At 44.5% G+C, this 12,356-nt stretch overlaps 1 protein-coding gene across 1 annotated transcript; it reads right to left on the bottom strand.

Annotated features, from left to right (window-relative positions):
- Window positions 1–9,156: 9,156 nt before the first annotated feature.
- sec22bb (SEC22 homolog B, vesicle trafficking protein b) lies at window positions 9,157–12,356 on the bottom strand. Its single transcript, XM_083671455.1, has 5 exons — window positions 12,159–12,356; window positions 11,359–11,468; window positions 10,995–11,155; window positions 10,404–10,550; window positions 9,157–9,826 (listed from the first exon to the last, which is right to left on the bottom strand). Exons 1-5 carry the CDS (start codon window positions 12,231–12,233, stop codon window positions 9,672–9,674), a joined length of 648 nt encoding a protein of 215 aa, XP_083527581.1. The 5' UTR covers window positions 12,234–12,356; the 3' UTR covers window positions 9,157–9,671.

The raw sequence follows: 12,356 nt of genomic DNA, 5'->3' as shown, positions 1-12,356 counted from the left end.
CCCCCGTCGTCACTGATACCACTCAGAGGAAAATATATTCTTCCGCATAAGGTACTGAGGGATCTAACTGAGGAGTATCGAATTAGGGTGACGGCACAAGATGCATTTAAAACTCGCCCCTACATTATTGCATTCTAGGCAAATTACTGTAAATATGTTAGTGGTTTTAATTGTTGGACTGATTTAAGAAATCTCAACATGTCTTCAGAGTTTTACGTTTTCTTTTTTCTCTGTCGCCACGGCGGAGGAATTTTCACTCATTTTCAACTTCTCAAAACTCTATGACTCAAAATTAACCCGTTCATTGATTTGTGTTTTTCTTTCTCCTCATATGTTGACGTTTTTCCGTTCTGCCTTTGAACTCCTACACTTTCCCTTTACTATCATATTCATACTATCATATTGTGCCAGCCCAGCAGTACAAGTTACCCTCTTTGTCTGGTTTCTGGTCCGTGTGACTCATTCTAATGAACAGAATTCACTTCATAACAAACTACCAGTTTACTGACAATGTCGCAGATGAACAGTGAAGTGCAGTAATTGTCAATCACCCATTCTCAATAGCAGCCGATTCAATCAGATCAAACTGGTACTGTGGAAGGACATTTATTGGACATTTATTAAAAAATAAATTTAAAAAAAAACATTGATTTACAAATGCATTATTACTAATTCATTATTACAAATGCATTATTATCCAACATGTGGATGGAATATGTTTGACAATGTTATGTATCTAGTCATTCTTTAATTATGGTATGAAGTTTGTAAAAATAACAAAAACATTGCTTTATTGCTGTCATCCGAGCTGCAATATAACACGATAACAAACATTAGTTGTAACACCTTTGTTCACACAAATTAACCAAACTATTCACTGGTTACAAAGTGTCCTATCATTTTGATCCAGGTGTAAATCACCGGCTCATGACCAACACAAAAGAGCAGCTCATTACAGTGATCTGTTTGTCTTCACACTCTGTTAGAGAAACATTGCAGGACCTCCTGCCGCTGGGACAACCCTCTGTCCCTATTCAACCCTGATGAAAGAGCTCGGACCAGGGGGAGCAAATTGATCTTCTCAGGGGTCGCAGTCCCACCTCACGTTGCTTTTGTTTCTGTTGTTGCCAACGTCAAGCTCTACAACAGGGTTGATGTTATGTAGGTTATTCAAAAACCAAAACAATCTGATAGCAAACACCACCGTCCCTCGTTGATTTGCTTGGTTTGTTTTCTCTTTGCGTGTTTGCATAGTCTTAGTCAGAACAGGGCAAATTCACTGCTGTAGAAACAATTCGTGCATGCTAAAACATAAAACAGTTTTATAATATGTCATGAGATGTCACACATCACAAGACCATGAGTTACGAAGAAAATGACAGGCAGACTTAAATAAACATTGTTGTATAACTTTTTACAATGGAGTCTACGGCCATGGTGTGTCAAAAGCAACGTTAAAGGAAGCATAACAGTCGGACACTCTCTGTCTAATGTGCTGTTATTCGTATGATGTCACCCCCAGATGTGGGCTTCTAACGTTTGGTAGAGAGGGTGTGGGCCTGGACCATCTGCAAAACACGCTGATTAATTCATCCTCTCTGTTGCGCTGATGAAAGAGCCTGACCACAGAAGCTTAATTCGAAGAAGAAGAAGAAGAAGAAGAAGAGTGAAATTATAACAAAGACTTGGAAAATATCAGCTTGGGGATAAAACATGGCACTGTGCCGGAGTATCAACTCCTCTGAACCATGGATGCTCTGGAGCAGTGTTTCTCATATCCAGTCCTGCATGGGGATCCAAAAGGTTGGTCAACTATAATATAAATGCCGTTTAGCTTACGCTTTCATCCAAAGCAGCTTACATTGCAGTGAGTGTATACATTTTTCAGTATATATGGTTCCAGCGGGAATTGAACCCAGAAACTTAGCATTGTTAGTGCTATGCTCTACCAACTGAGCCACTAATCTGATTCAACAACAAAGCAAACAAATCATCAAGATGTGTTAGTCCTGGTCTGGGACTAAAATGTGCAACCCTCACACCACTACAGTGATTATCAGTCAGGATGAATCCAGCTGTCAGCCAGGAGATTTATAGTCCTGGACATTGGTGTCAGAGGGCAGATAGGGCTGATTTACTTGGAGGAGAGTGATTGCCCCTGGATTGGTCCCTGCCACTCCCACCCCCACCCCTACGCGAGAGCCGTGGGAAATCAAATCGCTGCTTGTCATTCTAGAAGGAAGTAACCAGGTCTGTGGAGTCAAAGATGGGAAGCGGGAGATATAGTTAGACATATAGACATACTGTGTAGTGATTGATTTGTTGGTAGTTAGGGTTCGAATTCACCACACTCATATATGGAACATGGCTCCCTGGTGGCCTCCAGAGCTGGCTGACACAACTGAGGTGAATACAGACCAATGAACACTGTTGATGCCCTTATGTCTCTCCCCCCCCCCCCTCCCCCCCCCCCCCCGCCCTCCCCCAGACATGACCCTCACAGATACCCTGCCGGAAGCATCACCTATCTAATGCTCCTTTACAGTGAAAGGAGATCTGAGTGGCAGGAAGCAGGGGTATATTTAGGGCAGATTATCTCCCCCCCTCACCGACCTGTTTAGACTTCCGTAGGAAATGCAACCACAGCCAACTAAACATGTTTGCACAATGCCGCACTGGGCAGAACCTCTGGGTATGCTCAGATGTATATGCTCAGATGTAAAACGTATGTAAATGTGGTTAACTGTCAGTCTGGAGTTATATGGGTTATTGTTCACCGACATCAAAGTATTTCAAGGGTGTGTGGTCACCGCATTGGAAGCTGTACATCAAAACATGCTGCCGTCTTAGGTGTCACTAGTTTATTTGCTCGGATTTCTGTACAGTGCCTGAAATGTGAGCTTCCAAAAAAATTAACGCCTCAGTAAATCATGTTGACGTGACGCCATGTTGGCGCGAACAACCAGAAGATCATTAAACACCCTTCAAAAAAGCAAGGAGGACCAAGGGCACGCTTTATATAATTAAAATGCCATTTGGCGTAACATGTTCAATGTAACAAACACTGAAACACTGAAACACAATGTTAAAAAAAACTCAGACGTGTTTTCGGCAAGGCTCTAGTCAGGGAGTGACTGGTCATTCAACCTTCTTTACATTGACTTGGCAGATTGACATAGTTTGGAAGTTGGCAGAGAACCATATCAAATGTTATTCATAATCACACAGTGACTTGTTTATCTTGTTGTTCATAAAAGAGACATAAAACATTTTCTGCCAATATTTATGTACGATGTGTACTTATTTGGTTGTGCTTTTATTGGTATGACTTGATGAGACTATATAGATAAGAGATAAAAAGTAACCTGGGGCCTCGAAACAGGCTGGGATTCAATCTGTTGCAGATAGCTGGTTTCCAGGATATCTCTATATATAGTTCTTCTTGTTCACAAAGAAAGCATGTTCAATTGGGAATTGGTTTCAGATTAACTCTCTTTACACTGTTTGGTTGAGGAGATACATTTCCAAATTCATCATTGCTGGGTAAAGAAGAATCATGCTTTTGTGTTGTTCTGGAAACCCGCTATCTGCAATGGATTGAACCCTGGCCATAGTCTCTCCATGAATTCTAACAGTCAGTCAATTTTTCCATATAAAACCTCGTACCAGGCTCACAGAGCGTCATATTGCTGTTCGTACAACATGCAAATCTGCTTACATACAGTAAAAAACACCCGCATGTTATTAGTGAGCAGCTCTCTGAAGCTCCAGCCTGTGCGAGTGATGTCATTGGCGTGCCATTCGCCCAATGTGCTGTGTCATGGCGTTCCACAGTGGTCAGCGTCGAGGGTCAGCGAGCCAGCTCAAGGGCCCGGACCTGGTGACCAAGCACGAGGTGGAGGCCTTCGCAGGGGGGGGTCCCTGGTGAGGAGATGTTGAGTTGAGAAAGAAGAGGGTCAGCGCTGAGCAAGGAAGGGTCAAGGGAAGAAGGTGTGAGGTTCTTCAGGGAGGGTGGTGGGGAGGGGGGGGGGGGGGGGCGTGGCGTAGGAGCATACGTCCTGAAAGGTGACCTGGGTGCTGGCAAGGCCAGGTGGGGTGGAATGTGCTGTTGTGTGTGGGATTGGGATCCTACCCTCAGAGCCCCCGTCTGCCCGTCTCCCTGCCCTTCGCCCGCCGGGCTATTTATACTACACTGTGGGAAAAGGACGGCCCCAGCAGTGTGAGCTGGGTCCTGCAGGGTTTATTTCCCTAAGTAATGTTTTATGACCAGACAGCAGCGGAGGTTCGAAGACATGAACTATCGTGGTGGAACCAGCTCCTACCAGCTAGCCGAGAGGCTGCTAACTGACATAGGGGTCAAGGCCTGTTTGTAAGGTTGGAATTGAATGTGAATGGAGAGGACCAGGGGGAGGAATAACATGGAGAGCTCTCAGGTCAATGCCAGGAACCTTGAAATAACATCAGAACAAATGTATGTTAAAGTCGTTTGGGTTGCTCCACGGCCTTGAGTTGGACTTCAGGGTGCCAATTCTCCCCTACTCCCACCCACCCACCCCCGCACTGCTCACTTCTCTCATAAGTCATATGCCTTCTCCCTCTGGCCCTGGGGTACACTGAGGTCAAACTCATCTGCCATAGTCCATGGTCTTTAACCAAGTCAACACACAGACTGGGTGAGAAACAAGTGAGAGAGAGAGAGAGAGAGAGAGAGAGAGTGGGAGAGAGGAGAAATGGAGAGACATAGCCTACAGGGAAAGTCTGGTGCATGCACACTCTGCATTATTATCAGTCTTTGTGTATATGTGACTCTGGTGTGTGTGTGTGTGTGTGTGTGTTTTGCACGTGTGTGTGTGTGTGCATGCATGTGTGTGTGTGTGTGTGCGTGTGTGTGTGCACACGTACCTGCGTGTATTTCTGTGTGTGTATATGTGTGTGTGTTTGAGTGTGTATGCACTTGTGCATGTTTGTGTGTACACTTGTATGTGTTTTTGTGTTTATGTGTATGTGTGTGTGTGTGTGTGTGTGTGTGTGTGTGTGTGTGGGTGTGAGAGAGCCTGACACACTGAAAGAGTAAAGTGTAAAGTGAGTACGCCTGGCATATCTCCAGCCTGGGGTTAATTGTATCATAAATTCACGAGCTGTTAGAGGACAGGCATGACTGGTATTCACACCTCACTGTTCTCTCTCAGAGCCCAGTCAGAGCATAGAGCTGGGGTCTAGATAGGACCCTATTAATAAACCCACATGGTGGCATCACCATCTACTGTATCTCACCACTGAGAAACCAGTGGGCCTCTACCCATCAGGTAGACATTTGGGTCTGTATCGGCTTTGGGGCGTTACACACTAGAGCGCTGACCCGAACTGTACTGTGCTGGATGGTATAGGTTCTCCTTTCATGTTATGCTTTTTTGGTTCAGCAACTATGGTGGACGCCTGACCGGGCCAACCCAGTCCAGCTCAGCTCAGCTCAGCTCGGCTCAGCTCCGCAGTGTAAACAACGGTTGACTGTACCCACCGATATTGTGCCATCCACCAATCCAACCTAGTGTCTCACCCTTTGGGACTGTGCGTATTATATTTCTGTTGCCCAACCCTGTGACCCGTGCCATGGTTTTTCCGGTTGCGACATGTGTTTAAGGGCACACAGCAACAGACACCTTAGGCGGTATGACTAGCCTCCACATGTGACGGGAACGAATGTCTTGTGGGAACGGCCACGTTGTAAAATAGTTGGCCTAAGCAATGGTTTTATTATGGAGTTAAAGCTGTCTTGTTGTACATATATGCTTACGTAGCATTATGACGGTGGGGTATGGTCATTTGGGATATGATGAGGTGGTAAAGTACACAGAGAGTGATGGTGTGTGTGTGTGTGTGTATGGGGGGGGGGGGCATGTCCAGAGAACAGCCCTGATCCATGGCTCTGCATGGCCCCCCCTGTGAGAAGAGGACAGTTCCCAGGCCCCCGTGTGTACGTTGGGGGGTAATAACTCACTAGGTCCCCCTGACTTCCTCTTTCGGCCTTCGCGTTTACGACCCCCTCCACTGCCGTACAGCTGCTGCTGCCGCTGCTGCTTCCCTCTGCTCGGACGGGAGGGAGCGTGAGAGAAGAGGAACAGGAAGGAACAGGGAAGCACCGGGAACAGCTGGGAGGAGAGAAGCTGAATTTACTCCACGATGCTGATTGTTAATGACATCGACGTTCATCACAGATCAGGAGAGAGTCCTTTTGTCCTTTTACTGTGGGCCGTCGCGCCATATTGCCAAACATTGTTTTTCATAGGCTCACCCTGTCAACAAACTATCAACTGCAATGCTGTTGATATGCAACAACCTTCTGAGGTTAAGGTCATTAATAATCAGTTAATAGTTGATAGTTAGCTTAGCATCTACTCATCTACAGTATGAGCCATCAGCAGGTCCAAGTGTTCCTGATTATTCCTAGTGACGGTGAAAACAATAATGGTTCATACTGTTGTAGTTGTAGAACCACAGACTAAGCAGAGGTTGTTGTGTTATTTTGACTAGTGGTACCTGATAATATTTGATAAATTAATTGCAGCCAGGGTCACTTGCAGCATTCAACCTCGTGGAATTTCTACATGACAGTTTGGACTAGCAGGTTTATCTCCTCCACATCCGGGTGACAGAGGCTCCTGTTCTGGACTGAGAGAGACGTATGGTTTAAAAGCTATGGCGGTGTGGAACACTGATCTATCTGGCATCTAATTCCTGTTTCAACAAGGCCTATTTGGCTGAGAGGTCGGTTTAAGTTCATGTCCAATTTCACAGTTCTATTTCCTCCTAAAGCTACATATGTAGGATGGATAAATGGGGTTGAGTGTGTTTGACTTTTGAACATGGAATGCATTGACTATTGTTCTGTGCTGTACTCTGTAGTACTATACTTTGTAGGCCTATAGGGCATGAGATGTGTGCGTGTGTTTGTGTGTGTGTGTGTGTGATTGTGTGTTTGTGTTTGTGTGTGTGTGTGTGTGTGTGTGTATATTTGTGTGTGTGAGTGTGTGTGCACCCGCAAATGCAAATGTGTGTGTGTGTGTGTGTGTGTGTATGTTTGTGCATGCATGTGTTTGTACGTAGGCTATGTGCATGTGTTTCTCCCTGTGTCTCTCTGTGTGTGTGTGTGTGTGTGTGTGTGTGTGTGTGTGTGTGTGTGTGTATATATAATCAGTTTATAGTGTGTATAGTGTGTGTGCAGTATTCCTGACCCCTGATCACACAAAGTATTTTAATCCAATCAGCTTCGTTTTTCACATGACTGTCACGCACCCCCCTGCTGCCATGGTAACATACTGGGCAGGGAGAAAGGACAAGAGGGGGAGCAATGCATGGCTCTCTCTCAACTACCTTCCTTTACCACTCGTACATTTCAGCTCTCCCATAGAGAAACTAGGACTGTAGGGTCATATCATATGCCCATGTGATGGAATTCTACTCTACGCACCCTTCCCCCTCCCTGCTGCAGAGGGAGATGTGTGTCTGTGCTACTGTAGTGAAGACATTACATGAGGAAGCACTTAATCATCTCTACTTGTGTTGTCCTGTGACACTTTTACATTTCGGAGGAACAGCTAAGAGACAGCTAGGTGTCCTGCAGGCCCAAAAAGAGTGTGACTTTGACTTGCTGATTAATCGCTGAAGTTGCGAGATGTTTCAGCTGATGGAAAAAGTGCTCTTAAACAGGAAATTAAAAAAAAGTGTCATTCCATTGCTCATTTCATACGCTCTCTGGTCACAGAGTATGCTATTGAAAATAACCTCCTGTCTGGTATTTTGACTACCAGCTTGTGGGTTTGAAGTAGCAGCCAACCTCACTTCAGTTTTGAATTGCAAATAGAAAATAAAGATTGAGGAATGGATAAGGAGATGCTACACTTGTAGGACATGAATGCCTTGATAAAGAAACAAGGTCTCATCTGAGGCCTCTGTGCTGATCAAGCAGTGCGACGTGTCACCAGGTGTCCACTTGATGACAGCATCGACGATGTGTTTTAGCAGGTGAATCAGTCTGTTAATCCAGACAGATACATTTATGTTTTATATAGAAATAAAGATACATTTAGCAGATACATGATGTATATTTGACCTCTTGCAGCACAAGACTGTAAGTCGGCATCACTGTGGTCAATCCTACAGCACGTACTACGTACTTCCCTTCAAGATGAGTGTGTGAGGTGAAAAGGTTAGCCTGGGCCCTGTGGTTAAACTCTGCACGCTACCCATTGCTGCTTCTCATTTCTGCTATGCCCACTTCCTGTTCAAACTTCGTCAGAAGAACAGGGCAGCAGCTCCAGCTCTGTGAATCTACATATGGTAACTGTGCATTCAGTGTGTGTGTGTGTGTGTGAGCACATCTGAGGTTATTTTCTTCCACCCCAGAAACAACAGTGTATATTTTTTTCTGCCATTACTAACCTATGATATTCTTTTGCTCAGCAGCGCAGACGAGGCCACAGCAGTGGTTCAAGTTGCAAGGGTTTCAGATTCTCAGTCTCGCTTATTCATTACTGTGAGTGAAGAGCCCCCCCCCTCCTGGCCGAGAGAGGTATAGCTTGATAAGATGATGAAGGCCTACTGTAAGACTGTAACTACCACATAGGCCTATTATTACTACCTTCATATTCGTATTATATTCATTGTGTTGTGGATTCAGAACTAATTTTCATAGCTGAGATAATGACACTATTTACACCTCTCTTGCTTTTAGAGACATGACGATGACCCTGTGGTAGACCCTACTGCATGTGTCGATTTATTCTCCGATAGAAACACTTTTTGTGCAAATTACTTTATTCATAGCAGGCGAAAACAGTTCAGTCATAATTCTCCCCTCCGACCATTTGCATAAGCCACAATATCATTCTCATCTTGTTTTCATTTTTTTTTTTTTACATGGGAGTCTTCACTTGTGTAAACTTCTTTCAAAATGAAAGAAACAACCCTGTTAGACATCAACTGGTGAACGTGTCTGGTCTGGTGAAAGCTGGTCCACTCACTCACAGTGTGAAGATGCGTAATGGAGAAATATCCTTTCTGCTCAAGCGAATAACAAGGCTAGCATGATCATCCCAGTACAAGTTTACTTCAAAACCTCCACCAAGCCATTATATCAACATAATAATAATAATAGTGTTGCTGCATAAGCCCTTTTGATGTCTTCTGGGTATACAGCATTTTTTTTTTTGACTAAACAGTATAGATGATTAAATCAATGAGAGGAGAGCTGTTATCATACAGATTTTGGTAGAACACAGACAGGAAAAGCACATTTCCTTTTTCACTCTCACTTGCTCATTCATTCATTCATTCATTCATTCATTCATTCATTCATTCATTCATTCACTCATTCATTCATTCATTCATTCATTCATTCATTCAGTCTCACGCACACACACACACACCAAGGTAACCACTACAGAACTACTGTGTATTTATTAATAAAACTTAACATTTGTAATTATACATGACATATCTATGGACAGTGATTTGGGAGGAGAATAGGAGGTGTGTGTCTCATTCAACAGTCTTGTATTAAAAGGAGGGATCCAATATTGAAAAGAATATGAGAGCTAATATTCGTTCCGCTCACAGCTATTTCTCCTAGCTTGTTCTCTTCTCCAATCCCTCCTCCTCGCTCTTCTCCTCCCTCAGAGCCACCAGAAGCGCACGTAGACGATCAGCATGATGAAGAAGACCCCGCCAGCCGCCAGCTTGGCGTAAGTGGAGCGAGTGTTCAGGTACTTAGCATCACTCCTGTACTTCTTAGACAGGCTGGACAGATTACTGGCCTTGGAGTCCAGCGCTGGTGGTGGTAAGACCAGGTAAGGAAGGAAGGAAGGAAGGAAGGAAGGAAGGAAGGAAGGGAGGGGAGAGGGAGAGAGAGAGAGATTGAGGCGGAGAGAGAGAGGGAACAGAAAGGAGATCAAATCCTCATTCATCACAAGTGAGAATGACACATGCTTCCACTGTTCTTTGTTTTCAGAACATGCTAGGAGAACGCCACAACTCATCTCTTCAAAGTTATTACCATATTAGGACAAAACATCCTGCTGTCTTTACGATCAAAATACACCTGTAAGACGATTGTCCCTGGATTCATGTCATCCTATTGGTTGTTTCTTACAGTATATGGCATTACGTGTAAGAATCTGACTGGGAAGAAAATCTGCCATGAGGAAAAATCTTCACACATTCTCTATCAAGACACTTTACCTTTTTCCTTTCACACTATGTCAATGGCATTTGCTACAGTAGCCCAAGTTGAACATATTGTAACAGTTACAGGTTGTCCGTTCGAGGTTTGTCAGTTACATTACCGACGGTGACAACCTGCCGCATCACTGTGTAACTCTATGAGAAGGCGAGAATGCAAACATTACCAGACAAAGCCTCTCCTCGCTGCAACACCTCCTCGATGTTGGCCACCATGATCCTCTGCACGTCCTGCAGCTCTGTGTTGATGTTGCCCAGGTTCCGGCGGGCTCGACTGTCAATGTACGACTTCTTGGTCTTTTGAATGTAGGTGTCTGGTGCAAGGGGAGGACAAAATACATCACAACAGAGACATGGTAATACTGTAGCATTATCCTCACCCTAACCATAACACTAGGTATACTGTAAAAATGTGTAATTGTAATAGGTTAGTTTATTCATGGTACTTACAATGGTTATCACACGCACTAATAAGAACACTAAAGCGAAGTGTGTCCATAAGAGGCTTATGAATACAAATAATCACTTGGCAGACCCGAACCGTACTGTGGCTTGGTAGGAGCAAGTCGAATTGCGGGGCTACCGTTTGCAACAACTTGACATCTGTTTCAATATTTTCCTTTTACATTGTCCTTTTCATCACTGTTTCAACAACTATAGCGTACGCAGGCTAGGATGGTACAGACCGGCTTGGTTTGGCACTGTAGTAGTTAATTAGGGTTTAGTTGGGGATTCTGTGGATGAAATGACTCTCTCACCAAACTCAATGAAGGAGTACGGTCGGGACACTGTGGGGACTTTCTTCCCGTGTTGTTCATGAAACTCTGCCTGCAGGTCTTCCAGGTAGGCAAAGGCCAGCTTCTTGGGGAAGCCTGCTTCACACAACACTAAGTAGCACACTCCTTTTTCTATGACGTAGCTTGAGGGAGAAGAAAGGGAGAAGAATGATGAGAATCAGTGGCAAATTACCACACAACAAGGTTTAGTGTACTCTGATGTCAATTTAATCAAATATAATGAAATGTTATGACTGTGTCATCATCGTTGAGAGTGTGAGTGTGAGTGTGAGTGTGAGTGTGAGTGTGTGGCTTCTTGGCCTGGTCCTAACTGTTTTGGACTCACTGAAAGGACATGGCACCAGCCTCTAAAGTGCAGCGGTTGGGACTCTGGTCGTTGAGTTTCCTGAACAGCTGTTTAGCCTGGCTCTGGTACTGCTGCAGGTCCCGACCCATCTAAACACACAGTACAGAACAACCAGTTCAGCACACAAGTCATGATATACTGGAGAAATCTATAGAAGATGCAGTAACAAGCTGAGGGCCGGGGAATAGCAATGAGCAACACTGTTTGTCACACCACAGACAGACTTAATGATGTGTATGACGTACCAAACACATACATAACACATCTGTGCAGAGCAGAGACAATACAAACCTTTTCACTTCCCTTTGTGAGAGCAGGTAAGGAAGCAAGGGAAATATGTTAAGAGCCTTTCCATCCGTAGGTGTCAGACTCAAACAGTACATCTTTCAGATCTTTACACTCTACAGAGAACAAAACGGAATACTAAGCATGCATTGCGCAATTGTGAATTATTGCAACACTTACAAGGGCTCCAATGCTCATTGATAAGTTATTGGGACACAGCTGGAATAAGGCCATCTGGCAACATTATACTAATCCGTATACAATTTCAGACACTATTGAGCATAGCTAGGCAGACATTATAACAAACTAGCTAGCGAGCTAAAAAAGCTCTTGTCGTATTGGCACCATAAGGCCTCTGCATAGATGACGAGGTCCATAGGCATCGACCACGTAGCGCGCTATCTAGCTAGCTATTTCCCAATGCATAGCCTAGTACTGTAGGTGGGTCCTGGGTAGCTAGTGAATGACACAACAGTATAGAATTTGAGTTAAACCTGTTCGTCTTCCTGCATTGAGGCGGCCAGTGGCAGCCCATCTGCCAATCGGGCGATCATTGTCAGCAGCACCATTTTTAGACAATATTTTCTTTTTCTCCTCCAGTGACAAGCAGAGTGTCAGTATGGACCCAGACGTCTATGGTATAGACTGGCGCTTCAGCAGCAAGATTGACAACACAACACTCCTGACGCGCT

Source organism: Argentina silus (genome assembly GCF_951799395.1).
Source record: "Argentina silus genome assembly, chromosome: 6".
NCBI lineage: Eukaryota > Metazoa > Chordata > Actinopteri > Argentiniformes > Argentinidae > Argentina > Argentina silus.
The sequence above is the reverse complement of the archived record's forward strand: the minus strand, read 5'-3'. Positions and strand labels throughout refer to the sequence as shown.